General features: G+C 56.4%; 1 protein-coding gene across 4 annotated transcripts in view; it reads right to left on the reverse strand.

Annotated features, from left to right (window-relative positions):
• CABIN1 (calcineurin binding protein 1) overlaps positions 1 to 27,847 on the reverse strand; it is a 159,375-nt gene that overhangs the window by 12,247 nt on the left and 119,281 nt on the right. For all 4 annotated transcript variants that reach the window (XM_010349227.3, XM_010349226.3, XM_003938572.4 and 1 more), the window contains exons 31-33: positions 4,157 to 4,320; positions 3,080 to 3,176; positions 1,409 to 2,077 (exon numbers count right to left, since the gene is read on the reverse strand). In XM_010349227.3, coding sequence (XP_010347529.2) covers positions 1,409 to 2,077; positions 3,080 to 3,176; positions 4,157 to 4,320 — 930 coding nt within the window. The remainder of the gene's footprint in view (positions 1 to 1,408; positions 2,078 to 3,079; positions 3,177 to 4,156; positions 4,321 to 27,847) is intronic.

Genomic DNA, 27,847 nt, shown 5'->3' on the forward strand with positions numbered 1-27,847 from the left:
CAGGGACCCAGGCCATTGTGGCTGGCCTCCCCCGAGCCCTGTCTGCCTAGGTAGCACAGACCAGCCTGCACAGGGGGCATGCCCTGTGGCTCAGGTGCCCACAACCACCCCAGACTCTGCTGAATCGCCAGCTGTCCCCACTGCTGTCCACACCCAGACCCCACCTCCCAGCTCTTCATGGGTAGTAGGGGCAGGTGCCTGTCCAACTTTCAGGTGGCGGTGCCTGCGCAGGTCCCACAGCACCAGGCACTGGTGCCAGGACTGAACCCAGCTATTCCTCTGAGCCCATCTGGCCATACCAAGTTCATTTCTATGGCTGAGTTACTTCCTCACAAGCTGAAGCTGGCAGGCAGACTCAGGGCCCCAACCAAGCCTTCAAATTCGGCTGAGGCCCAGTGGCTAGGAGATGAGGGGAGTCTCCTAAGCTAGAACGTGCCCCTTAAGTGGGCAGGATGGAGGACTGTGATCAGAGTGGGAGAGGCCGTTCAGAATTCCAGACCTGACGGTGAGAGCCCCATGCTGTGTTGAGTGCGTCCAGAGATTCAGTGCTCAAGGTCCGTATGATTTGGGCCGGGGTGGGGGTTGCATTGCAAACTGACACGATTAGGGGAAAAACTGTCAGGGATGGTCATCCCATTTAAGCCAGGCACTAAATTTTGGAGATTCTTCCCATAGGAATAATTTTAAATGGAGAAAAAGGAAAGTGCCTGGTACACTAAAATAAAATTTTTTTAAAAAAGAAAGCAAAACAAGAAAGGCATCTCTGGTCACACTCAGGGCACTGCAGCCATCTTTAAATGAGAGCCACATAAGTCTTGACAGAAATGCCCTAAGATGTGCCCAGAGGCCCAGCGCAGTGGTGGGAGCAGTGGTCCAGACTCCCTGTGCTGGTGTGATGAGGTTTCTGTGATGGGCTCTCGCTTTCTTCCAGGTTGAATATCAACTTTTTTTTTTTGAGACGGAGTTTTGCCCTCGTTACCCACGCTGGAGTGCAATGGCGCAATCTCGGCTCACCGCAACCTCCACCTTCTGGGTTCAGGCAATTCTCCTGCCTCAGCCTCCCGAGTAACGGGTACTACAGATGTGCGCCACCATGCCCAGCTAATTTTTGTATTTTTAGTAGAGACGGGGTTTCACCTTGTTGACCAGGATGGTCTCGATCCCTTGACCGTGATCCACCCGCCTCGGCCTCCCAAAATGCTGGGATTATAGGCGTGAGCCACCACGCCCAGGCTGAATATCAACTTTTGAAAGCTCACTGCAGAAAGTGAACAGTGGGGATGGGGCGGGAACACCACCTAAACCCACCCCAAGGGCAGGCGTGGGACGACCCTCCTTGAGAACAGAAAGGCAAGAGTGGGGGTGCTGCCAGCAGACAAATGCCCTCAGGCCTCTGCCCACCGCCCACCTGCTTGATGAGCATGTAGGTCTCCGACATGATCCTCTCCACACGGCCCAGGTCATACGCCACGCCCTTCTGGCCCTGCTGCCACACACGGTAGGCGTCCAGCAGGAGTGTCTTGCCAGATTCTGTGTCCTCCAGAAGCTTCCTCTTGCGGCTGAGCCGGGGGAGTGGCTCCTCAGGGTGGCCGCCCCCCCTGGTCCCCATGGTGGTGGCAGGGGCAGGGGCTGGCTGGGCTGGGGTGAGCAGGGTGGGCTGCTGCCGGGCACTGATGCTCAGCTCCTCCAGGGACAGCTCAGTGGGTCGGCTCTCAGGGCCCCGGTCCCTCGGGGCGTGACCTGGCAGCAAGGGTGTTGTCCGCTCCAAGTCTGAGTGGCGAATAGTGGCCTCGCCTGTGTCCATGGGCTCAGTGGGCCCTGCCCGGGGGCTCTCCTTGTCCTTCCGCTCCCCACTTTGGTCTGCACTGTCTCCTGCGTCCATGGCCACAAGCCGGTGGTTGAGAAGGCCCACTCTGCCCCCTGGCTCAGGGCCTGGCCCTGAACCATCAGTCAGAGGGGGCTTTTTCGGCTGGGGGAGGCCCTCCTGGCCATCCTCAGGACTGGCCTTGTGTGAGACATCGGTGGTCATCCTGGCTCCAGGGAGGCCACAGACCTTGGGCCCTGGGCGTTCTGACCCCTACAAAGAAACCAAAGTCAAGATGCTGTGTCGGTGTCTCCACTGCAATGAATCACCTGTGGGCACTGGTGTGCCCATCCTGGGCCTCTCCCAACTGACATCTTTCTGGCTCTGGATATCTGCCAGCTGGCCAGGGCTGTGTCCCAGTTATCAGAGAAGAACACTAGGCCCAGAGACCTGCATGAGAAGAACCGTCCCTTCTCTGTACCTCTGGCTGCCCCACCACACTCCCAGGTAGCAAGGGGCTGACGGGACTCTGGAGGTGGTGCTGCTCCTGAGTAACAGGCCTGGGCTGAGTTGGGGCAGTACTGTCCAGCTCTTCTTCGACTCCATGATGTGAACTCTGGGCAGCTCTGGGTATTTTATGGGAGGGGACCTGTCCAGGGCCACTAAGCACGTTTGCTGCAGAGCCAAGTCTTCCTGTCTGCTAATGCACGAGGCCCGCGGTTGGCGGCTGGCTGGCAAGGACTCCTCCCCAACAGGCTCGAGATGCCAACCTTATCCCCTGCACCGAGTCACAGCCAGCCCTACCAGGCATAAGCTCTGGAAGCAGTCCTGGCTCAACTCCCAACAGCCCCACCGGCTAGGCTGGCTACTTAACCTCCCTGGCCTCCTCTAGGTCCTCAGCTGTGAGAAGCAGGCACTGCTGCACCTGCCTCGAGGCTGAAAAGGGATGATGCATGCACACAGTGTTCTCGCAGGCCTTGTCAGCCTGCTAGGGAGAGGGCTTGGGACCCTGCCCTGGGTGGTGCATGCCCTTGGGGAGCTCAGTTTTGTGGAGTCACCAAGTGCATCCATGCCTCACTGAATTCATGTGCATTCATTACCACGGCTGACCTTCCCTGCCTAGGAAGAGGCAGGATGGATGCTACTTCATGGATGGGGATCCTTGGGCACATCCTGCTTAGGTGTGTGCAAACAGTGGGATTGGGCCCACCGCCTGGGAAGAGCTTGGGAGCGTATTCATGGGCTGTGGAGGAGAGGCGGATGCAGGTGGCATACCTCTGCGAGCTCGCTCAGTGTGTCCTCCAGCACCTTTACAGTGAGGATGAAGGCCCGCTGTGCCAGGACCTGGCGGTCAGCATCTCGTAGATACTTCCTGCAGTCATACAGGGGTAGTCAGAGAGGACAGGAGAGCATCCGACACCACACAGCACTGCTGGATGGTGGCTGCTGCCCATGCCTGCCTTGGGGATGCCTTGAGGTTGGTTCCTCAGTGTCCCTACTGCCCACCTGTTGGGGCCGCTCCTCTAGAAGCCCCCCGAACTCCCTCTACCCACAGAGCCAGTAGGCCTCTGACCTGGCACCAGCCTGCTGCCCTTGGGCTCTCTGTAGTAGGTCCACCCTGTGTGCTGGGCTCAGTGACAGCTGGGGAATGCCTACCGATGCTTCCTCAAACCTGACTGCAGGGTGCCCCAGGCCCCAGCTGGAGGCCCTTGAACTCCTGGCACACCGTCTGGCACGAGGTAGGTAAGTGAGACGGCCAGAGGGTGAGGCAGTGCAGGCATGGGAGGGGGCTCAGCCCGGCTGATGCAGTGAGGCCTCCAGGTCAGGCCTATCTACATCTGAGCTGCATCTCTTCCAGGATCCCCCAACACCCCCCGTAAATGAGAGCTGCAACAGATGGGTCTGCTGTCTGTCCTGCCCTTTCTGGCAGAGGGCTCTCTTTACCACTGAGGCCCGGGCACTCCTGTCGCTCAGCCCACTGTTACTGGCCTTTGTCTGGGGGTTCCCCAACCATCTTCTGAACATCTGTTTTCCTTACAACCTGACAGCACCCCGATAACCCTGAGTTGGGGGAACCAGGAGGAAAGAAAAGCCTGGGTTGTCCAGAGTCTCAACCCAAAACCAAGATTAGTGAGGATAGCCTGTGTCTGCCCCAGGTTGCCTGGGGGCAGGAGGTGTTGTTTAGGTTCTAGACACTGGGACAGAGAGGACCCTGAGGTGAACGAAGGGCTGATCCAGGCTCCCAGACAGTGGGCCTCACAGCTAGGCTAAAGCAGTGGAGAGGCTGCCTGGGGTGGGTGTGCCCCTGACCTACACAGCATGCTAGGCTGTGTCTAAAGTGGCTGCACTCACTTGCCCTGGTCTGGGGTCCGCTGAAGCATGGAGGACACCTTCAGCAGGGTGCTGTGGTCCCGCAGCTGGGCCAGCACCTTGAGCAGCAGCACGATGGAGCGGTTCATGTGCCAGGCGAAGCTGCCCGGCCGGTCGATCTCGTCCACGGGTATCCGCCAGATGCCCTGTGGGATGGATGGCACAGGCTGAGGCAAGAGTCTTGGGGACATCCTGTCCGGTGTTCCCTGGAACCTGCCACAGTGCCAAAGGGGACATGCCCATCCAGGGGCTTCTGGGACCCCTCTCACTGTCTCAATGAGGGTAGAAGTGTATCCCCACCCCTACCTATTTCCTCCTCCTAAGTGGCAGCAAATGATTGATACACCCACTGCTCTGCAGCCTCCTCTTTGTATGGTTGCATCTCATATGTTTGCTGGACCTGTCCCCTATGGGATGCACTTAGGTGGAGCCTGATCAAACGTGAAGACACAGTGAGAGGCCTAGTGTGTACACCTCCCTGCACAGGTGCTTACCCAGCCACAGGACCACTTGTTAGAGGTGGAACTGCCAAGTCAAAGCAGGCTGCAGGGAAGCTCTGGCAAGGCTCCACCCTCACCCACTCCCTTCAGCAATGCCCAGAGAATCATCTGCAGCTTCTGGGATGCCGGGGCCCCCTCCCTCTTCCCACTTGCCATCCTGTACCACTCCTCTATGAAGACTTAGCCAGGGCAAAGTTGACTTTGGGGAACTCCCCCCTCTTCATCTCCCTTGGCCCCCACTTTACCTGCTGCGGAACTGGGCACACCCTACCTATCACTAGCTCCAGAGTCTGGTTCCCTGCAGTATCCTAGTGACCAGCATGGCATCTGAAACCTACTTGGGGTCCAGGCAGGGTGTGTGGAAAGCACAGATGGTGGAGGGAGTGAGTGATGAGAAGAAACAGGCATTAAGGAGACCCATCTCTGGGGTGGGACCTCAGGGGCCCAAAATAGGTTGACAGGCTCCCAGATGGGTCCTTGCAGCCAACCCGCTGGAGAAACTAATGCCCAGAATGGACCAAGGTTATGAATGACACTGCCTTCTCCTTGGCATGGGGCCTGGCACACATGCTGCTGCAGTACAGGGTTCTGGGGACCTGGGCCACTGGCCACAGGGACCACTGCAGGATGTCTACGTGGTGCCCCTTTCAGGGCCCTGTCCCCGTGGGTCTTTGCTGATTGTCCACAGTATCTGTCCACAGGTGTGGGCCCACCCTGCTCTAGCAGTCCTGGGAGGGAAGCCAGGCACCTTCTGCCCTGAGCTGTTAAGGCCTGAGAGGAGCTTAAAACTCGCAGCTTCGAGCCCTTGTGGCCTCTATACTGGCTCCTGTTGTGACATGGAAGGTCCATCTGCAGGGTGGGGGACTGTTTGGAGGCCAGCAGCCACCTTCTACCTTCTAGCAGTGCCTGAAAAGGACAAAACTAGGGTGCCGCAGCTATCCACACTTAGGGTGGCAAACATCAATGCTGCATCTTCCTACCATGCATTCGTGGTTCCTGCAGCAGCTTATGAAGACACCTGCTTTCCAACAGACAGGGTCTGTTTACAGTAGGCGCCAGAGTGGGCAGACAGTGTTTCCTGGGTATCCATCTACTGCAGCAGTGAGTCCTGCTGAAGACTCTCCCATCCCTGCGCCTCCCAGGGCACCCAGACACCAACAGACACACCCGTGAGGACGGGTCTAGTTTGCATCACACACGCCAGCGCAGTTTGGATCCCCATCTCCCTTCCGTTTCCTTTTGTAACATAACACCGCTGATTTCAGAAAGGATGGAAGACCAAACAAATCAGGCAGTGAGTCCATGGAAAAGCAGAAGGGAACCACAGATGATGCCACCCGCTTGGCCACCCCCACGCTATCGTGACTCTCAAAACTTCCCCAGCCAGCCCTGAGAGGCTTGAAAGGCAGCATTTTACATTTGCATGTGCTCCGGTTTCATTTTGGCATCTTGCTTGGCCTTTTCCTGGTAACAGTCTGCTGAAGGGCACGTTTCCCCGAGCAGGGTCAGGCCGGCTAGTGTGCCCTTGTTCATCTCTTCACTGTATCTTTATTCACATGCCCCAGTATGGGGGCTCCTGTCTTTATATATCATGCACTGGGCACCATTCCCAAAAGCCCCTTCTTCTATAATGGGCTTGTCCTTTCCCTACCCCCAGGGTTGGCCCCCTTGCCTGCTCGGCCAGGCCTGAGACCTACCCGCCAGCCATAGGAATTCAGCCAGCAGGTGGGCCCCAGGATCCCAGCCTGGCTTCCCCTCCTATTGAGAGCCTTTGGGAATACCCCTTCTTCTCTGTGGCATGGGGCGGTATGTAGATGGATATATGCTCAGAAGGGTGGGGAGTCTTCCTGTGGCAGTGAGGCTGGCCTCCAGAGAAAGCTGGTCTGAAGAAGGAAGCCACCAGGCAGAGTCACAGGCCAGCAGGGTGGTAGCAAACCAGATGGCTTTCTGCCTATACCAGGTATAGCTGGGCTTCTGTGTTTGCAGCCAGAGACCCAATGAGAAGGATGACACCAACAGCCTCAGGATGATCTGGACACGGCAGTTCCCCACAGGGGGGCAGCAGCCACAGCAGCCCTCTCCCTCTTCTGTTCCTCTAACACCGGGGCTGTGGAGGGCTATGAAGTTCTAGAGAGCCAGGGTGCTGAGAAGGGTCTCCTGGGGTGGGACAGGTGGAAGGGACGGCCGTTGCTTTACCTGGTCTTCCTCACCATGGCCCATACAGGGGGAAGGGGCATGGCCAGGTTCCAACTGCAGCAGCAGCAGAGCCACCACATTCAGCCCAGAGGGCACATGTTTGGGCCTCAGGGAGGGTGTGGGAAATATGCCAGGGTGAGCCAGGGGGAAGCTAAGCCAGGGCCATACAAGAAGGGCATGGACAGCAGTGACCAGGAGGAGGCCTGGCTGAGGGCAGGTGGAGGGAGCCAGCACTAGGTTAACACCCCCATAGCATCCGAGGGAAAGGCACAGGCAGGATCACAGATGGGCAGGGACCAGAGGTAGCAGCTAGAAGCAGGAACCCCATGAGGAGAGTATCCTCTGGCCCTCTCCTAGTTCTCCCGCAGCCCCGGGTCCCGCTGCTCTGGCCGTACCCCCTGACTTGTGTCTCCCAGCTCCACAGGCACACATGCTGTCTTCAGATCTGCCCCACTTGATTCCTGGGCGCTGGGTCACCAGGGCTGGGTTCCCTGGTGGCCAGGGTGGCTGGGATAATGTTTGCTTAGAGTTGAGGGCAGCTGCAAGTGCACCCCAACAGCCTCCAAGCACTTAAAGACACTGAGATTGTGCTGAAAGCTCCCCCTCTGCACCAAGCATCTCAGTGAATCCCCCAAACCTTCAGAATGGCTCTGGGCTCCTCACTGGCAGAGGAGGTCACAGAGCCGGACTTTAACAATCTGAGTAATTTATGGAGCCCCAGACTAAGCTGAGTGCCTGATACAAGTCACCAAACCCCGCCTGTAGCCTTAAGACTTGGTTGTCCTCCCACTGCTCTTGAGGAAACAGAGCTTCAAACGCTGAGTCCTGAGGTAGGGCAAGCCTAGGGGCCCACAGAGAGAGGGCATGACTGCTGTGATTCGGGAGCCCAGAAGGGCTTTCCCAGGGGAACCGAGAGCTGGTTAAGTGGAAGTGGTGGGGAGCTGCTGGGCCAGCCTGTGCTCTTGCCCTGTCGATTCATTTATGAGGGGGCTGGGAAGCAGGGTAGTGCCAGGGGGCTGTGCGATCTTGGCAGGTGGTACCACTTAGAGGTGACAGATGTTCCTGAAGGTATAAAACACTGCTACTCCCGGCCCACGGCTCATGCTGTCTCCAGCGCACTGTGGTCTCCGGGGAGCTTACTCCTGGAGGGGCACCAGCTCTCTTTTCTGCCGGACACAGCCTTTTCACTCAGCCAGGGCCAACCCGGAGCTCGACAGCCTGAGGCCACAGATTCAAACACAGTTCTGGTTCTTACAGTAAACCTCACTGCTGTCACTGCTTGGGCCATTTTTAGTAGCACAGTCCAGGCTGTTTTGAGACTCCCTGGGCTGAGGATTCCCAGCCCTGTCACCTTTGTGGACCCCACCTTTTAGTCATGACTCCTTCTAGAGCTTCCTCCACTTCAAGGGCACAAGCAAAGGCTCTTCAGGAAAACAAGTGCCCCTGGAAATTCCAAGGCAGGAAAGACAGGTGAGCAAGAGGCACAGGCCAGTCAGAACAGCATTCAGACCCAAGGCACGAGCTTGTCACAGAGTGGATGAGGGTCAAGTGTGGGCTGAGTAGGAACACAGAGATCATCTTATGTTGACACTGGCAGGGACAGCCTGAGTATGTAATCAGCTCACCTCTCATTTTCCAGAGAGGGAAACTGAGTTCAGGTGACCTGCCAAGGCTGCCTACTGATGCAAAGTGGGACCAGGACTCAGGGGCCAGACTTGTCCATCTCAAGTCTCTTCCTACACCCCCGCTTTACACTCAGAGGAACAAGAAATTGGCAGTGTCCTTGTTTTACAGATGTAGAAATGGAAGCATGGAGAATGCAGTTTTGCCAAATCACCTCAGTTTTGAAAAGGTGCCTCTGAAGCCTTGGAAAAGCCCATGGCAGGGGCAGGCTGCCACTGGAATGCCTGCTGGTGAATGGGGTGGCTGGCAGGTGGCCAGTGTCTTCCATCAGCACCACGGGTGCCTCAGGGTGTCATAATTAAGTCCCTTGGGCAATGCTGCAGGAAATGGCCTCTAAGCAAGCTCTCAACTGGCCTTTCCAGCTGTCTCCTGCTGCCACACCCACAGAATTCAGAGGCAAACCCCATTCTGTCATTCCCAGGGCCATGCCCAGCTGAGATGCCAGGTGAGGCTCAAGCAAGAGGTCAGAAGAGGAAGAAACCATACTTGGCAGTACTCAGAATAGCTGTGAAGGAGCTGCCTTGGCGCTGCACAGAGGTGCTGAGGAGAGAACAGGCAGTGAGGTGCCAGCAGCCATCTGGGAGACCCAGGGCACCTGACCTGACAAGGGAGCAGGCAGACAGCTGGGCAGGTGGTCATCTGCTTCACACAGCAGTCTCTTTCCTCTCCAGCTCGTGCAGATTGTCCAATCCAAACTAGCCTGAGTCTGCTTGCGGCCTTCTTGAGCTTGGCCCAGCCTGGATAGGCCCTGCCTGCAGGGTTGCCCTTAGCTTCTGACATCCGCAGCCGGTTTCAAGGGCCTGAGTCTTGGATGGAACAGCTGCCCTGCCACAGCCCCCTGGACTCTGAACTGCCTAGGGTGGAGCAGATGGCAGAGCAGGCAGGAGAGCTGCATCTCTCTGGCTCACACCTGTACCTCAAGGCCTTTGAGGACAGCCTGGCTTCCTGGGGGCTCATGACCTGTGAGGCAAGATGAAATCTCAGAGAACTCCTGAAGCCCCCGGGGGGAAGAAAAGCCCACAGGCAGAGAGTCAGGACAGACAGGGACACAGGCCCCTGGGTCCTGCCTGTAGACTGCCCAGAAAAGTAGTATTCCAGGTCAAAACCACAAATCCCGGCCTCCGCATCCCTTTGCCCTTGATGTAGCCCTAAGGTAACTCTGATTCCCAAGAGGGCAGGAAAATATCTTGTCCCCTCACCTCATGTTCCTAGTGCTACATCCAGGCTAGTCCTGAGTAGGAACTGGAGAGTTTATGCCACAGACAAATTCCCTTCAAGGATGCTGGGGAAGCCCAACTTCCCAGTGATCCAGGGTGAGGGGACAAGAGAGAGGCTGGAACAAGGAATAATGGGCTAGGAGAGCAAGGGCTGTGGGGAGTGTTTGAAGAAAGCCAGAAAAAACCAGGATGCAGCTAATGCCAGAGAAGAAGCCTCTGCCAGGCAGATGAGGAAACAGGCAGCCGAGTCAGGGGTGGAGCAGTGACTCCCTCAGAGTCTACCCCACCACTCGCAGCATCCTGGGCAGAGAGTGTGTCATTTTAAACCTGACTTTTAATTCAGCTAATACAGTACATGCATTTTCCTGCATCATCAAAAACATATCATTGAAAATGACCAGAGTACTTCACTGCACAGCGGAGTGGGCTACTGGTGAGCATCTGAGACCTAAGCATTGTGATGAAGAATGCTGGGCTGAACATCCTTCCCCACAAAGCTTTTCTTCCACATGGATCACAAAGAGGAGACCAAGAGAATGGACACATGAGCAGCAGGCTGGTCTCCAGGAGGCAGGGCCTCGGTGCCTGAGCTGACACAGTGGGTGAGTGCCCTGTCTTCCTGGGCCCTCCTAACTCCAAGCCAGCCCTGTATGCCCATGGTAAGATGGGTGAGCAAGGCTTCCTGGAGGAGCTCAGCTCTGCCAGCTCTGTTCACAGAAAACACAGCACTGTGAGCAACCAAGGGAGAGCCCGTTCCCTTGATAGAGGGATTCCTCCAGCACCCCTCGTGGCACGGGTGCGGTGGTGACTCAGTGCTCAGAACGGGCGAGGGCGGGGAGCCCATTGGCATCCCATTCCCAAGAGCAGCGGGCATGGGGTGTAGGAGCAGACTGCATTGAGCTGAAGGCCAGCTGCCGAGTGGGTGGTTGCAGCTAGAGAGTGATGGAGCCTCTCAGCAGAGAGAGGGCTGCTGGAACAGATTAGGGGCCTTCCCCCACCAAGAAAAGAATAAAAACTTCCTCCTGGTTCCAGCCTGTTCTTAAGCATCTCAAGTGGAGCCAGTAAGGGGATGGAATCTGGCCCTGAGGTCAGGAGCAGCTGTGGGGAAAATACCAAAATCTTCCACAGTCTTGGGGACACCCCTGTCACCCACAAGCCCACGTGTCACCAAAACGGCAAAACAGCTTGGAGGAAAAGGAGGCGATGTCGTGGGGCGTGTAGGGCTAACTTCATCTCCTGGGGCCAACTGTCTTCACAGGCTGCCTGTCCAGCTCCTTTAACACATGATTTCACTTACACCTTGCTTGGGGAGAGACTTGTTCCAGGGCAGCCAGCCAGCAGGGAGCCAAGACTACAGCCGAACTAAGCCTACCAGGCTCTTTGCACTCTACCCGGCTTGTTCCCAAGGAAGATGGGCATCACAGACAGAGCCAGGCCGGATGGGCAGCACCCCTCCGAGCCCTGGCCCAGATTGCTCCTTCTGGAGCCTCCCTGCTCAGGAGTCCCGAAGGCTCTAGAGGCAGGACTGAGTTTCCAGATCAGCAGCTCCCTATCCCCCTGACGCCCTGAAGAGCTGAGGCCCGTCCCTCCCACACTCCAGCTCCTCTCCTCAGGTTGGGAGGAAAGGGGCCTCAGAGGCAGGCCAGGTTGAACACCCCTGGGGGCAGGAAGTTCCTGCAGCTTCTACCACAAACCTATCAGGGCGGGCCTCTCTGGCCGCAGGGTTGTGCACAGGCCACCAGGGGCGCCCTGGCCTCCGCCCACTCATACACCCCACCCTCCTCAATGTGGTCCTGGCTCTCTAGGCTGGGCTACTAACGGCAAGGGATTCCCCGCGCCATCCACAGGTAATGAGTTCTCTCTGCAGGCAAGGGCTGGGAAAGCCTGCAATTTGCCTGCAGCTGGCGCCCGCTTGTTTCCAGCCTCTTCTGCCAAATAAGACATCGCGCGCTAGGTCCCCAGAACTGCCGGGCTGTTCCTCCCCTCCCCCTCCCTGGAAAAGCAGAAACGACAAACAACCAAGTGCGTGGGGAGAGCCCCGCCGCCAACTCTGCTGTGGGCTCTATGTGCCGCGCCCCCATCCCATGCAACCCTTACCCCCAACCCCACTCTTCCTCCCACTCCTCTGCGGGGCAAGGTCCTAGCCCAGCGCATAGAGCGGGTTGGTGCTTGTAAAGCGCTGGAACCATTTTCCCGTCCCCGCACAGCAGCTATTTATAGCTAGAGAAGCACCGCGCCCGGACGCGCTGCCCACCCGGCCGGGCGGCCAGCTCACCATCCCCTGAGCGGCACCGAGCAGCTCCTCGTCGGCGCCTTCCGCCGCAAAGTTGCTCCGGCTGGCGGCTTTCGCTTTCGCGCAGCGCACGCCCCCACGAGCCAGCTCCTAGCCCAGGGCTTGGTTGGGCTGGATTCACCCGGGGCTGGATGTGTTGGCGCGTGTGCGGGTTTTACCAGCGCCTGCCTCCCCCGCGCGCCGCCGCCCAAGCCGGCCTGGCCGCCCACCTGACGCTGAGCAGGGCGCCAGCCCGGCCTGGGCATGGGGGCGCCGCACCCCGCCGCCGGCCGATTTCCTCCGCGGGGGCGCTGGGGAAACCACAGCCTACGGGCTTCCTGCTGCGCCTGGCGCGCCGAGGTGGGGGGCGGCCGCCAGAGCCCACCCAGGGAAGACTGAGCAAAAGCGCAGCAAAGTGGAGAGCCAGGCGGGCAGCGGAGGCGGTCACGCAGTCCGGCCCGGCCCCGGCCCCGGCCCCGACTCCAGCCCCCGCCCTTACCCCCACCCTCGACAAGTTCCTACCCGCCGGCTCCGCCGTGGCATCTGTGCAATGGAGCTAGGGCGGGCGCCGGGCCATGGCCGCGGAGGCTCGGTCGCTCGCTAGCTCGCAGCGGGCCGGGGCGGGGCAGGCGCAGCCGGACGGGGCGCCGGCACTCGCCTGGAAGCAGGCCCAGGAGCGCAACTGACTTTTGCCGGCCAATCCTCTGGGGTTCCCTGGCCTGGCCGTCAGTAGCAGGCTGCGGACCACTGCTGGGCAAAGCGGGTGCAGCCCTCACTGCAGGAAGCTGTGGGCCCTCAGAGAGCGCGGTGTAGGGGTGGCAAGGAGTGCAGCAGGCTGGGATGGCAGTGGCCAACTGTGTGTGTGGGTTATCCTTGCTCTGCAGGCGGTGCCTATGTGAATGGCGCCCCCTGGAGTTGTGCCAGTAGTGCCCTGTGGCAGGCAAAGGTGTAGGTGTGTGGGGGAAATGGCTGGCCACAGCCGAGCTATCCTTGGTGTTTCAGTTGGGCAGGGAGGGGAGACTGAAGACCCCTGGAGTAATGTCCTCAGGGTGGAGTGCAGAAAAGACATGCCATGGTAAGTGTGGGCTTTACAGCTGGAAGGGGCCTCACTTTCCAGCTGGGCTGTGAGGCCTAGAGAAAGCGCTGGGTTTGAGGGGTAGGGTTGGGAGTGGTAGGCTGGGCGGAAGCCAGGCAGCTCTCGGGACACCCCTTCCCCTAGCCTCTGCATTCCAAGAACAGCAGCAGTACCCCATCCCCAGGACGTGAGCAGCTTTGCGCAGAGCTAAGGGAGGGCTGCACTCCTGCCTGGAAGTGGGTACTGTACCCTGCTACAGATGAAGAACAGGCTCAGAATGGGAGGGTCACACTCACAGCATCCGGCCATGCCCCTGGCACTCACAGCTCCAGTGTGTACACAGCATCTTCCTGATTTCCCATGAGGGTAGGGTGCACTGGGACAGTCTACCAACCCTGGTTGTTCCTCCCGCTCCAGCTAAGGGGAGGCCAAGGCAAGGCAGGGGTGGGCCAGGCTGCATGGGCTAGATGAGAGAGATGCTGCCCCAAGCCCAGGCTTACCCACCCCCCACCCTGTCCCCCTATGAGTTTCTCTCTTATCACATAGCCCTGTTTTTCCCTTCACAGACACCCAGGGGCCTCAGGCCTACTTGGCCCCTATCCTAGTGACATCTCTCTGAGCTGGCTGGTTTCTACCCGGCCTACCTCGGGGCTGGCTCCTGGAGCCAGCATTCCAAGGCTTACTCTGTGCCCCTTCCAGGCACCTGTAATCCAAGTCAGCCCCAGGTCCATCCTGCCCCTTCAGCCTGGGTAATACCACATTCTCTTCCCTCCTTCCCTCTCTCCAGAGGGAGCTCAGAGGCAATGCCTCAGCATCCTCTCGAGGAATACTGCTCCCTGCCAGGCACTAGACTTGCTATTGGGGACATGGAAGCAGCAGGCTGGTGTTCCGAGAGGTTATTCATTTGCAGCAAAGTCGCAATGAGCACAAGCCACCTCAAGGCTATGTGAGGATAAGGGACTCCTCACCATGGTCAGGGTCTTAAGCAAGAAGTTCAAAATCTGCATGTTGTTCAAGCCACAACAGCCCCTTGCCATATACATTCATATAGTCATTTCACAGACACACATAGGGAAAGGTTCAGAAAGGTTGGACACTGGTGCAGTCACACAGCAGTAAGGCCGCTATGGCTGGGATCTGGCTCCAGAGCCTGACTGGCTCCACAGCTAGTTGGGCCACTGCTCCCAGTTGTCCATAGGGCGGGAGCAGACACGAGGACTGGGCGCCAAAGTGACACTCACACCTTGCGTAGCTCATGACCTTACTTCATACCTTATCTACTTCCTGTAAGATCAAGTTGGACCAAAGGAAGCTGAGAACATGTGCTCATCACACCCAGGCCAGGAAGAAACTGTGTGTTGTCTGTGTTGAGTGTGTGGCTCCCTGGAAACTAGTCCCCTGCATCCCAGAGGCCTCCAGGTCCATCATGGGCTGCACCTAGCTCTTCCCCAGCACCCATGCCTTCCCACACACAGAGTAGGGTGGATGGGTGCTTTCTCAGACACACTGCCACAGAAGGGGTCTGCAGGTACCATTCCACCTACCAGCACAGATGAAGACACTGAGGCTCAGTGGGCTGGGCAGCTTGGGGTGCTAGTGCCTAGCTATCACAGCAGGAGGGAGTCCTGTGGTGGAAGAGGGGAGCTCAGGGCTTCTATGCTAAGTCTCTGCAGTGTAAAACCTCTGGGGAGACTTCCTTGGGAGGATGTTGCTCCCAGCTGGGCTCCAAGGCCCTGTGGCTTCCAGCCTCCTTGGTCCCACTCCCAGCACTACACGATGGCCTGCACTCTGTGCCTTCGTCTGTGCTAGCCCTTTCCAAAACCTCACGAGATGGATACCACCATGTCTGACAGGTAAAAACACTCAGACTCTGTGCGTGGAGTTTCCTCGCTAAGCTCAGCCTTATCCTGTCATCCCCACCCCTGACGAAGTACTTGTGTATATACCAAGAGGTCCCTGGAGTGTCATATGATAGTGCTATGACAATCAGAGGCTGGTGAGCCTGCCTGCCCCAATCCTTGAGGATTCTTTGGGATCAAAGAGCTGTGCTTTCTGGCACTGTTAGCACCCTATATGCAGGAAAGCCCTGTGGGTCCTAATTACCCACAAAGCACCTGGATGTCCAGGACACAAGCCTCTGACCAATGCCCCAGAGACAGAACTGCTTAACCACCTCAAGACCACCCCTGAAGGCCTATGAAGCTGCAGCTCTCTGCCAACCTCAGGGACCCAGGAGACCAGGCCACCCCAGCCATGCTCACCCATAGGCCAGCAGGAGCCTGCTTAAGTGGTCACACCCTCCTTGGAAATATGTGCTTGGCCTTTGGCTCATGTGGCTGGTCCAGGTAAGCACCTTCACGCCCCCATCCCAGTGGTGGTGGGCTTCTGGTCCTGCAAATCCAAGGCCCAGAGCTAGCCTGCTGCCAAAGGTGCTATCAGCTGAGCTGCCCAGGGGACCTCATAGCCTTAGTGGCACCCTATAGCCATCCCTTCTAAGACCTGAACGGTTGCAGACCTGTAGATTTCTCCTGGCTTTCTTTTCTTTTTTTTTAGACGGAGTCTCGCTCTGTTACCCAGGCTGGAGTGCAGTGGTGCGATCTTGGCTCATCACAACCTCTGTCTTCTGGGCTCGAGCAATTCTTCTGCATCAGCTGCCTAAGTACCTGGGATTACAGGTACACGCCACCATGGCTAGCTAATTTTTGTATTTTTAGTAGAGATGGGGTCTTACCATGGTAGCCAGGCTGGTCTCGAACTCCTAATCTCAAATGATCCACCCGCCTCAGCCTCCCAAAGTGCTGGGATTATAGGCATGAGCCACCGTGCCCGGTCCTGGCTCCTTTCTTGCTGTGACAAGAATATTCCTCAGCGTTAACAGTTCCAGTTCTCTGCCTGGGAGCATTGAGGCTTCCAGTTGGTTTGGAGGCACAAGGCCTTGCCGCTGCTTACCTGCCTCCCTGCTGTGGGAACACTGGCTCTGTGTGAGCTGTGTCTGGCAATTTTTCTACCTAGAGTGTGAACAGTTCCATGTCAGCCAGTTTATTCTCCTTTCCCCAATGGCCAAGACAGAGTGAAGTGTGTTTCTCCTCCCTAGGCCCTCAAAACCCCAAAAACCATGTTGTCCAGATGCCTGCAGCCCCACTTGATTCTTGTAGGCTAGAGCTTCCGATGTTACTGAGTCCACCTGCTCTGCCTGTGTGAGCCATAAGTGAGGATGCAGAGATGGGGAAGACAGAAATGACCTTCCCAGGTCAGTCACAGCAGGGATCGACTCAAGGATCCCCGTCCCTCAGTCTGGAGCTGCCTCCATCTCAGTGGAGAGCTGTGCCTGGATCACGCGCACATCCACGGGACAGGACATGTGGTTCCTGGTGTGTACAGGGCTGTCGTTGCTACCAGTGCCCTACCAAAGGGGAAAAGATGCCCCAAGACAGCTGTGCCCACAGTCCCATGTCACCAGGAGGCAGAGCTGGGCTCTCGGTCACCAATGCCAGGGCTCTTGTGGACAGGCAGTGACCCAGCCACAGCCTGGGGGACTGAACAGAGGAGGGATGGGCCACTGGAGGGAGGCGAGGATGACAGGGGCCTGGGACAGACAGGAGAATGAGAAGGGCAAGGGGTACATAGCCAGTGCATGCAAAGGGAGTGCAGTGGGTACCATATCTGGGTGAGGACTTCTGTGGAAAGAGAGGGGTTGCAGGGGATCTGGAGAACAGGTAGGGCAGAGAAGACTAGCTAGCAGCCTCCAAGCCCTCTTGATGTGAGCTAAGGCCCAAAGTGTGATCCGATGGAATCAAGAGCCTCCCTGAGGCAATAGAATGCTTACACTAGGCCCCTCTGAGCCCCACCCCCACCTTGCTACCCAGGCTTCTAGAATAGCCCACTCTTTGGAAGACTGCTGAACTGCTTCTGTTTCATCTCAGGAGGTGAGTCTGAATCTTAGAAAAGCCACATTGGACACACATATGGAGAAAAGTAGGGCAGTGGATCCGTCTTCTGACCCCTGGTCCCTAAAAAATGGCCTTTGTGGGCCAGTGGGGATCTGGCTCCTCTGGCTAGACTGCAAGGTAGGGAAGGTCATGGGGAAGCAATGGGGGCAGGGAACATTCCTTGGGATCAAACTGGTTTCAGGCCATGAATGGTGGCAGTGGCCATGGTCTGTGCCAGGTGTCCTCCCTGGATGCCCTGCACAGGATCTTTGTACAGGGAGGGGGCTGAGCTGAATGGGTAGTGGGAACAGGCACTCTGGTGGCATGGGTTGGCCTGACCATGAGCCAGAGGTGAAGTCCTAGGCAGAGCTGGTACCTCCAAGGGCATTGAGGTTCCCAAGCAGGCTCACATCCACTACCTCTTACAGTCTCATGACAGCTACAGGGAGAAATCCTTCAATCCCTTGCGCTGCCTCAGAGAAGGAACAAACTTGTCCAGGCCTGCCCTGCACAGCAGGGCTCAGTCCATATCTCCAGAGCTACGCCCAAACCAGAGGGACAGATTTGAGATATGACCAGAAAGACTTGACCTAAGCATAGCACTCCTCCATTACGGCACCAAGGCCTCCCACCCTTTCTGTGAGGAAGGGACAGGGGTCCATCTGCTAGGAATAGAGTCACTGGTTCCGCGCAGCTCCACACTGACACGATGCTCCCACTGGAGAAGAGCAGACTTTAGCCTCGGTCCAGCTCCAAACCCAGTGTTCTTCCACCAGCGGAGTCAGATGTGCCTCCGATTATCTGTGTCCAAAACATATCCTCTTAGCCAATAGGGAAGGAGTGGGGTCTTCTCAATCCCACCTCAGCACTGTCTCAGTCTCTCTAGGCCTGCACTCTAAGCTATGTAGCCCACTGTTCTCAGAGTTCCTTCCAGGAGCCACAGCACGCTGGCCTCCACACCCCGAGGTGGTTTCACTACCTAGGACAGAGCCAGCCTGCCGATGGTGATGGTAGGTAGCCCTTCAGGACTGGCCTAGTGTGCCCTCCCCACTGCGGCCTCCATCTAACCCATGAGGGACCCTCATGCTGCACAGTGCTTCTCTTGGTTTTCCCTCCTGGAATACCTTCTCCTGAGTCTGTCTGACAATCTGGCCAACTGGAAGGTCAGTTCAGGCCTCCAGGAGAGCTCCCAAGCACACTTGCTGAGGACTGGCAGCCACCTCTTTCCTGTATCTCCAGTGTCCTGAGACTCACACAGTAGTACACTCAGGACACCTGCTAAGAGCTGGAAGTGGTGCTCATACCCAGCCTCACAAAAAGTAAAGCTAAGGACAGTGGGCTCCCAGCTAGTTGGAGCCCTCCCTCTTACGACTGTTCCCTGAAGCACAGGTATCTTGTGTCTCCCAGGAGAGGAGCGCCTCATCTGTAGCCCTTGGGAGCCAGCCTTCTGTGTCAAAGGCCTCCAAAGCCAAGCCTCTTTCCGCACTCAACACCGCTGAGGCAGCGCCAGGTTCTTTCCCCATCAGGCCCAGGGCACACTCCCGTGTGGAGTCTGGGCCCAAGCCGAGGCATGGCCTGGAAGCCAAGGCTCCTTCACGCCTCCTCTGAATATAGCCAGGTAGGCTCCTCCCTAGAAATAAAGCTCAGAGCTGGACTTATGGTGGTCAGTTCCTGCTGTGTTCTCTCTCTAGTCTTGGGTTCCCAATAGCAGGCTCTGAGCAGTCTAAACCAGGCGTCCCCAGACTTTTTACACAGGGGGCCAGTTCACTGTCCCTCAGACTGTTGGAGGGCCGCCACATACTGTGCTCCTCTCACTGACCACCAATGATAGAGGTGCCCCTTCCTGAAGTGCGGCGGGGGGGGGGCGGATAAATGGCCTCAGGGGGCCGCATGCGGCCCGCGGGCCGTAGTTTGGGGACGCCTGGTCTAAACAGATGATTCAATATCCCTCTGCAGCAAGGGAGTTTGAAGAACTCTATGGAGTCTGTGTTCAGTGATGGGGTGGGGTCCATGGGGAAGAGCTATGAGGCTCTACTTGCTCTGACCTAACTTAGTTCTAGACTACTTATTCATATTTGGAGATCAGCATTTCAAATCTTGTGTTTTGAATCAACTGAATCTCTGCAACTCCTTCATGTGGCCTTCTCAATTGGCCCTGATCCATCTCACCTTCTCCACTGACCTCAGTGGGCCCTGTCTGCAGCCTGTGTGCCTTTATCCACGGTCCTTTTCCCTATCACAACTCCCCTGGACACAGTGGCAGTGTTGTGCGCTGGGCAGGCCCTTGGGGCCTGTGGCAGTAACATGCTTTCCCAGAGTGTTCTCATGTGACCCTCTCCATAACTCTAAGAGGTGGGTCTGGTCAACCCCACTTTGCAGATAAAGAAACTGAGGCTCACAAACACTGGACAGCTTGCTCAAAGCTACTCAGGTGGGGAGTGGGGCCTGAGGCTGGCTAGAGTGATCTTTCCTGGGCTCATAGGCGGGTACAGGATACTGTCACAGAGGCCTGTGTGTGAAGGAGTCCTTCGCCTGTTCCTCCTGGTCCCTAGGAGCACTTGTCTGCTACAGCCTGTCATCACGGTAATGAGGCACCAAGCTCTGCTTCTGAATTTCAATCCCAATGCAGCTTTCTCAGAAGCAACTTGGTCAAACTTTCCAAATAGGAAAAAAGTTGTGTGTGGGTCGGGGGAAGGCGGAGGGAGAAAAGAGGGAAGAGAAAGGGAAAGAGGACAAATTCCCAGACTGAAGCCACCCCAGAAAGGAGGCCTGGCCACTGAGCTAAGGAAGGGTTGACTTCTCTGGGATGGCAGCTGGTGGCAGGGCAGAGGAGAGCCCATGGCCTCTGCTGGGCTCACACCCCTCCTGGGCAGGAGCCTCGGCTGCAGCGGGGTGCAGCCTGAGTGGGTGGGGCCTGGCCCTTCCTGCCTCTGCTGGAACAGCTGCCCTTTCATCTGTTTTCCATTTGGGCATGAGAGAAAAGGTTCTTTTGGAAAAAGGACTGGAAAACCATTGACCTCATCCCACTGGCCCACCTTTGGAGATGGAGAAACTAAGGTCAAAAGGTCTGAGACCTGGAAGTCACAGCAGGACTAAACTCTGAGGGCAGGACAGTGTCCACCCCTGGGGCAGGCACACAGGGACAATCAGAGGATTATGCTGGACTCAGACCAGGTTCTATGGTCTTCAGAGCCCCTCCTGCTGTCTACAAACCCCAGCCACACCTATTGAGGCTCCTGGCACACAGAGCAACCCCAGTTTCATGCACCGTAAAGGATAGGAGCCTTCAGGACCGCCTGTGCCCTTTAACCCTGGGGCTCAAAAGTCAGCCAGGACCCCTAGAGAGCTTTGGGTAGCCCCAGGCTCTTGGCTGCTATGAGAATGAATCATAAGCTAAACCTGGTGGCACTGCCATAAGGACACATTCTTCTATTGGAGCAACTCCAACAGTGCCCATCTCTGGGCCATGGGAGGTACCACCTGGCCCCCTTGCTTAGACTTCTGTGGGCAGTACCCATGTGAAATGAGCACCCAGTGGTCTGTGGGCTGAGAGGACAGTGCAGTGGTGGCGCTGCCAAGTCTTCTCACAAGAGGGAAGCTTCTAACAGCAAACCCCTCTTCTTTTTGGTCCCCAAATGGGGTGCTTGCAGCCCTGCCCCTGCCAGGTCCTACAGGTTCCTGTGGCCACAGCCCTCCCTCAGCCTCTTCCTGCCTGCTCACACCCAGACTCTGCCTTTGCTTGGGCTGTCCTGAGTGTGAGTGGGCCACCTACTCAGCCTACTTTCCAAAGCCTTGCTGAAGGCCCCACACCTCTGCCTGAAAGTGTACCTCTCCCTGGGCCTAGATCAGTGTCCTAGGAGGACAAGCCATGTAGAGCACGAAGCTCTGCCCAAGCTGAGACTGCCACACACAGGCCTGAGAAAGATGTGGCTAGGGCCAGGCACACTGGCTTATGCCTGTAAACCCAGCACTTTGGGAGGCTAGGGCAGAAGTATGCCTTGAGCCCAGGAGTTTGAAACCAGCTTGGGCAACATAATGAGACCTGTCCCTACAAAAAAATTAAAAAATTAGCTGGGTCTGGTGATGCATGTCTGTAGCCCCAGCTACTTGGGAGGCTAGGGCAGGAGGATCATTTGAGCATGGGAGGTTGAGACTTCAGTGAGCTGTGATGACGCATGCCATAGCACTTCAGCCTGGGTGACACAGTAAAGCCCTGTCTCAAAAAAAAAAAAAAAAAAAGAGGGAAGGAGAGGAGCAAAGGAAGGGAGGGAGGGAGGTGCTGGGATACGTTCCAAGAACAAACCTCTGAAAAATAACTTGCGGTGGGAAATGAAGTTCATGCTGAAAAATGCTCCTCTATTCAGGAATGTTAAACAGCGAGCTCCTGACTGAATACCAGGGCAGCTGGGGGCAGAGGGGGCTGTGGGCTGAGGTGGTGGATGTATATACAAACACTGCCATCCCACTAGGGAAAAAAATAGCAGCTGCTTCTTCTGAGAGGCTGGGCAGAAACTCTGGCATGGAGGCTGGCCCACGGGACATGGGTTCCTAGTCCGGGCTCTGCCACTTATTGGCTATACGACCTTAGGCAAGTCATGAGTGCGCTGTCTGCGGGGATTTCTGTACCTCCTTGCAGGATGGTCGTGGGGATTCCGTAGGATCATGAATGCTAAGGGCTTAAGCAGATCATCTTCCTCTGCCCAAGCATCCTGGCTTTGCCATAATTTTGAATCCGCATCTAGAGATGAAAACTGTCTCCAGATAGCCACAAAATAATTTACCAGGGATGATGGTCTAAAGGTTGCTTACGTTTGATTTTTTAAAAAATTCTAACTGTGAATGCTGGCGACTTGGCTTGTGCTGTGGTCCTGTCAGGGCAGGGGCCTGGGCAACCTGTGGCCTTGTCCCCACCACTCCTCTGTGTGTACTTCCTCCTACTGACCCCTCCTACTGGTGAGGACACACTGCAGCTCCTCAGGCAGGAAGCACCCCCTCTTCACCTGCTACCTCTTAGGCTCACCCCTCCCCAAACAGGGCAGCCTCAGCACCTGTTACAGGCTGAACGTGGGGGCTGTGCAAGCCGGAAGCTGTGAAGTTCCATAAAGCTTGCAGAGCCCAGGACGTGGGAAGGAAGGAAAGATCGGGGATAAGCTCAGAATCCACACAAGTTTGCTAACTCTTTTAAGACTCTTAAAAACAGGACCTTTTTTCCCTGAAGAACTTGAAGTGTTTCTTTTGTTTACTCTACTTGTGCAACTGGCCCATAGATCATCTCAGCAATGCTAAAAATAGTGCTAGTGCAGCAATTCCTACTATAGCCAAGTAGCTCATATTTCCTCAATTTAAACTTTTTTCTTTCTTTTCTGTCCTCTGATTCCCACTGTTATATGACTGGGTTGGTTTCCTTTAATCCTCTGACAGTCGTAAGGGCTGCTGCACACCTCGGTTAATCCTAGTGATGGAGGAGGTATTCAGGGAGGCCAGGTGACCTGCTTAGGTCACAGCCAAGAGCAGGGCCAGAAGCAGAAGCCCAGCCTGTTTCCTCACCAACCAGGATGGGATGTCTGCAGCCATTAGTGACTTGGTATCATGGTGATATCCCAGGAAAAGCTACCGTCAATCCCAATTTCTTCTGAAAGCCAGATGATGTTGGCATACTAGGAATCAAGACTACCCTTGGGGAAAGAGTGGGATAATAAGCAGCTCCCTCCCATCCTAGTACGGCCTTGCATGGCATCTCTACTGTGAGGCATCCTCCAGGGAGGACACTGCTTGCCCTCAGAGGCATCCTGGCACCGTGTCCGTTGGAGGATGGGGCATGCACACAGACCCAGGGCCACATGCCTGGCATACCAGGCAGAGACACATGAGACAATGGATCTGAGCATCAGAGCACCAGGGTTGAGCGCCAGGCCCTCCAAGCCCACCTCTTCGGCCCTCTTGTACTCCCCTTCCCCTCATCCCATCAGTCCACAGGCAGTCTGGGTCTTGGATCAGAACACCTAAATCCTGGCTCAGGTGGGAACTTGCTGTGTGTCTGTCTTGGTTTCTTAATTTGTGAGGCAGGGACGATGGCACTACTACACCTGATGAATTATGAGAATTCAACAAGCCATGTGTGTAGAAAGAAGCACTGCATACAGCACTCTGGAGCCCTGAGGAACGGTAGGTGGGCAGTGCTCCTGCTGCGTCTGTCCCAGCCCGGCCCCTCCAGTGCATTCATGGCAACTAGTGTGACACCTGGAAGAGGCTCCTCCCCTCAGCACCCCCTTCCTTTGTGAGAAAGACCACACTCTGTACCTGGCCCAGGAAGACAGGGTCCAGCGGTGGCCAGCTGGCCACCCACCCCTGCATACAGCATGCAACTTTGTGAGGCCCTCCCTGGTGGCATGTGGCACCATCTGTGCCCCACACTGTGCCCCATGCTGCATCCTCTGCTCAGAAGCCTGGCCCTACTGTCCTTCACAGGCATGTTCTCTAATGTCACTCTCCTATCTTTCTCACACTGTCTGCTCACTTTCAGGTGATGGGGTCTGTGCTCCAGGAGGGGCAGGGACTTATTCAGGCCTGTCTCCAAAAGTACATGTGCAAAAGTGACTCCCATAGGGGCTCAGGTAGGACCCAACACTAGCCTGAGGAAGCTAGCTGCAGGCAGGGCTGGGGATGAGTCTGGGGAAGGCTGGGCTGTGCAGCCACACTGAGCACAGCAACACCTGGCAGGAAAGCCTTGACTGGAAATGGACCCCACCAACAGTCTGAACAGGCCTAGGACGGCCTTGAGGGAGAGGTGGGCAAGAAGGGCAACAGAATGCCAGGTGAGGTGCAAAGAGGGAAGTCAAGGTGTAAAGGGGATTTACTTGTGGTTTCTACAAATTGGGGCCAGTGCAATCCAGTTGCCCCTGTGACCATGATCTTCCATCTACCACAGGCCTTCCCAAAAGCCATTGTGAGCTCTGGGTTCCATGGCTGCTGGATCATGTGCTCTATTTACCTGATCACCTCCCCCAGGGACCCAGGCACCCTTCAAGAGTGGGCCTCTCTAACAGCTTAGTGGAAGATGACATGCACCATTAGGTGACCAAGGGCTGGGCAGAGTGCTTCACCACCAGGAGGTCTCAGCCCTGCTCTTCGATGGTGAATGCAAGGGAGGGACAAGCGACTCTACCTCCTGGAGGGGCAAAGAGGAGCAAGGACATAGTATGACACTCTTGCTGTCTCTCCCCATCACATGTCCACAGCAGACATCACTGCTGGAACAGAGAGCTTAGATGTGGCCTCTGAATTTCCAACGACAGTGGTTAAGAGTGCAGGCCTTGGATTCAGACAGACCTCAAATGGCAGCCTGGCCACTTGCTAGCTTGTGATCTTGGGCCATTCCCTAGGCTTCTGCACCTTATTCAAAGGAACACAATTGCTTCAGGCTCCCATGGGGCCCTGGCCCACTGTGTCAGAAATACTAGCAATTGCTGTTGCAGAAGACAAGCACTTGACAAGCATCCCTTTGGCAGCATTCTCTCCTGGCACCCAGAGCAGCCAAGCCAGTTGGGGAGTGGCCCTGACAAGGCCTGAAAATGGCCATGAGCACTGCTGTTCAAGGGAAGGAGCCAGGCCTCTGATGGTCCAGGGGTCAGAGGGTAGAAAAGGGCTTTTGGTTTTCCCAGCCTGCAGAGCCTATTGGTAACAATTTCTCCATCTGTGCAATGAGAATGAACATAGTACCTAAGCCTCACGGACATATTATGTCACCTAAGGAGGCACCCCTGATCAAGCCCTCAGTGAGTGCTGGTCTTGCTCACTACTGTGGGCTGCTACTCTCTGCCACGCCCAGCTGCTGTGACTCTGCAGGCAGGGTAGCAGCCTCTATTATCACTGCTGCCAGCATTAGGAGCCCCATCCTGGGATAGGCCTGGAGGCTACCAAGGAAAAGTGGTACAACCCAGCTAGCCAGCCAGTTGGAGCCACATCAAACAGGCCTGGGGGCTCAGGCTAGCAGACAGTGTAGTCCTAGCACCCAAGGGAATCCCTGCTTAATGCCACAGGCTAGCACTGGTCCCTCCCAACCTGGAATCCCAGCCTCACCTCCTATGGTGGGGATAGATGCCCACATCCCCCTGCCTACTGCTTCCTTATTCCATCCTCCCAATCCAGCCAATGAGCCATTCAGATAACACTCCTGCCTGGGACAGGTGGGCCAATCCCGGTGCAGGAGCCAGGGGGCCCCTGACTTTCCTCACTCCCTCCTGACTTGAGGCTGCCAGCCACAATGCATGGGCTTCTACATTACACGTAGTGAAGGACGCATCCCTCCTCCAGCACAGACTGCTGATGGGACCATGGCCGAGTCACTTTACTTCCTGGCACTTCTTTGAAAGGTGACTACTAATCCAGCCTTGCAGGCTGGCCTGTGGACCTGTGCCCTTGTTGACAACACAGCTGGCCCAGGGCCTGGCACACAGCAGGTATTATGCTCCTTGAAGTGTGAGCAAAGGGACAAGCAGTAGTGGCATGAAAACTGGTCACAACTGGTCCTGAGTGGGGAGAAGGTAATATGGGACTGACGTCGGGGAAGGAGTGAGGCTATTACAAACCAGCTCTTACTATCCCCATGCTCCCTGGCCCTGATCAGAGAGGGTAGGTAGGAACACCCTATATGGACAATCGTGGGGCTTGTTGACCCACTGGGAGGCAACTCAGATCTGCTGGCCGCCTGAGGTGGTGTGGGACACAAGGAATTGAATGGAGACCAATACTTCTTCCCTAGGTTGTGCTTTGGTCTTCACTGATGGCTGCCTGCAATAGGTTCTTGGGCTGGTGTCTAGGGGCAGGGGCTGACCACAGGCCCACCACGCATGGTATCTCTTACAAGCCAGAGGGATGCAGGAAGAGAAAGAGCAAGTCATTCTGGGGCTGATGAGGGAGGTGATGCCAGATCTGGCCCTGCAACAGGAGGCAGATGTCTCAGGCAGAGATCCTGGGGCCTGGCCACAGCTGGGTTCCTGGGTGACTGAGCCAGGATAGATCTGTTTCCCTTGCTCTGGGGCTGCTGATTCCGTTATTTGTCCTAGGGAATTCTTGAGGATGAGAGGAATTCAGTCACTAGGCACTCCCTTCCTGCTGAGCTAGGGGAGGTTTTGGGAGGGCAGTGCCAATGCTGTCCCAGATGAGGTCCCTGCCTTGGGGTGCCCAGGTCTGCTGGGCTCCAACAACCTCCTTCTGGACTAGCGGCTCTGAGGAGAGAAGCACTGGCTGAGACTTGGCCAGGAAGGTGGGTCCACTGTACCCACCCCTAACACACACCTTGCATCTGCTCACTGGGTACAAGGAGGGGTTCCTCCAAGGTTACACAACCAACTGGTGGCAAGTTAGAGTAGAATGGGCATGACTGATTCTTGATGAGAAGGATAGTACCAGGGGATTTGGAGACTTTCTCTCCTTTTCCCCAAGTCTGGCAGGTGTGGAGTACCAGAAATTAGGTAGGAACCAACACTCAATTCCTGATGCCCAACCAGCGGGGGTCCTTCCTTCCTACTAGACCACATCAAGGCCTTCAGTGAGCACTCAGGCTCCAGAGCTGGGATAGCACAGAGCATAAATGCTTTCAAGAAACAAAGACGGGTCATGATGACTGTATCTCCCATCAGTTTAAGCAACAAAGTCAGGACAAACGGAACCACCGGTGGTGGTCACCAAGTAGGAGAGAACACAGCAGACCCTGGGCAGACAAAAGGGACTGGCCATGGGTGGGGGAAGGGCTCAGCCTCCCCAGTCACCCGGGAGACACACACTGAAACCATCCAGGGTTTCTTGTTATACTCCACAGATTGGCCAAAATGAAAGTCACCTGTGGTTCAAGTGCTGGGAGGGGGTGGGGCAACAGCTGGTGGGAGGGCATCTGACCTGGCTCTGCAGAAACACCTGGCCAGGTGTGGAAGTGCTTGGCAGTGGGGGCCTGTGTCCTGGCCTCCAACTTCCAAGCATTTGTCCTGGAGTCCCTGGCATAGGTGAGAAAGGAGATCAGAGAAAGCAGCATTCTTTTTGTAATAGTGGAAAACCAAAAGCCATCTATCCGCTGAGAAGAGGGGAGGCAGACCACCAGGACAGTCAGACAGTGGAGTGCTATGCAGCAGTGACCAAGAAGAGGGAGCGTGACCAGCATCCACAGGCACCAACGACTGGGCCAGGCCTCACAGAAACAGGCCTGTGTGGTGGGTTTGACAGCTAAAGCCACCATCTGAATCTCAGCCTGTTCCATTCAAGTCAGGGCAGGGTCTTGAGCTTATGGAGGCCCCAGCCAGGTGTGAGTTGGAGCTCCTCCTGCTTCCTGCTTCAGTTGCATCTGAGCACTGGCCTCCAAGATCCCAAGGCCTCCAGGCCGGCCCATCTCTGGTCCTAAAGGTGAGTTGTGTGGCACGCCAAGAGTGTGATGATGGCTCTCATCCACCTGTCAGGACCACTCTGCCTATGGGTAGCCATGCCTTGTGAGAGGCTGAGTAAGGGGTGGAGTGGCTGGAAACTGTGCCTGCCTGTGCCCAAAGTCCATGGTCTTCTCAGTGATCCCGGGGCCTGGGGGCTGTCCACCTGAGCAGCAGCAGAAGTAGCTGCAGGGGAGACATCACACTCAGGGTGGCCACAGTAGGCCAGCACCTCCCTCCCACTGTCACACTCAGGCCACCACTGCTGCCTGCTCCACACACCCTCAGAAGCAGGAGGCAGTGCCAGCCTGGCCCTAAGCTTCCTTTGCTGCTTTCAGAGGCTGCAAACTGGGTTGAAACAAGAAAAAACTCTGCCTGCTAAAATAAGC

This window comes from Saimiri boliviensis, chromosome 21, assembly GCF_048565385.1.
Source record: "Saimiri boliviensis isolate mSaiBol1 chromosome 21, mSaiBol1.pri, whole genome shotgun sequence".
Taxonomy (NCBI): domain Eukaryota; kingdom Metazoa; phylum Chordata; class Mammalia; order Primates; family Cebidae; genus Saimiri; species Saimiri boliviensis.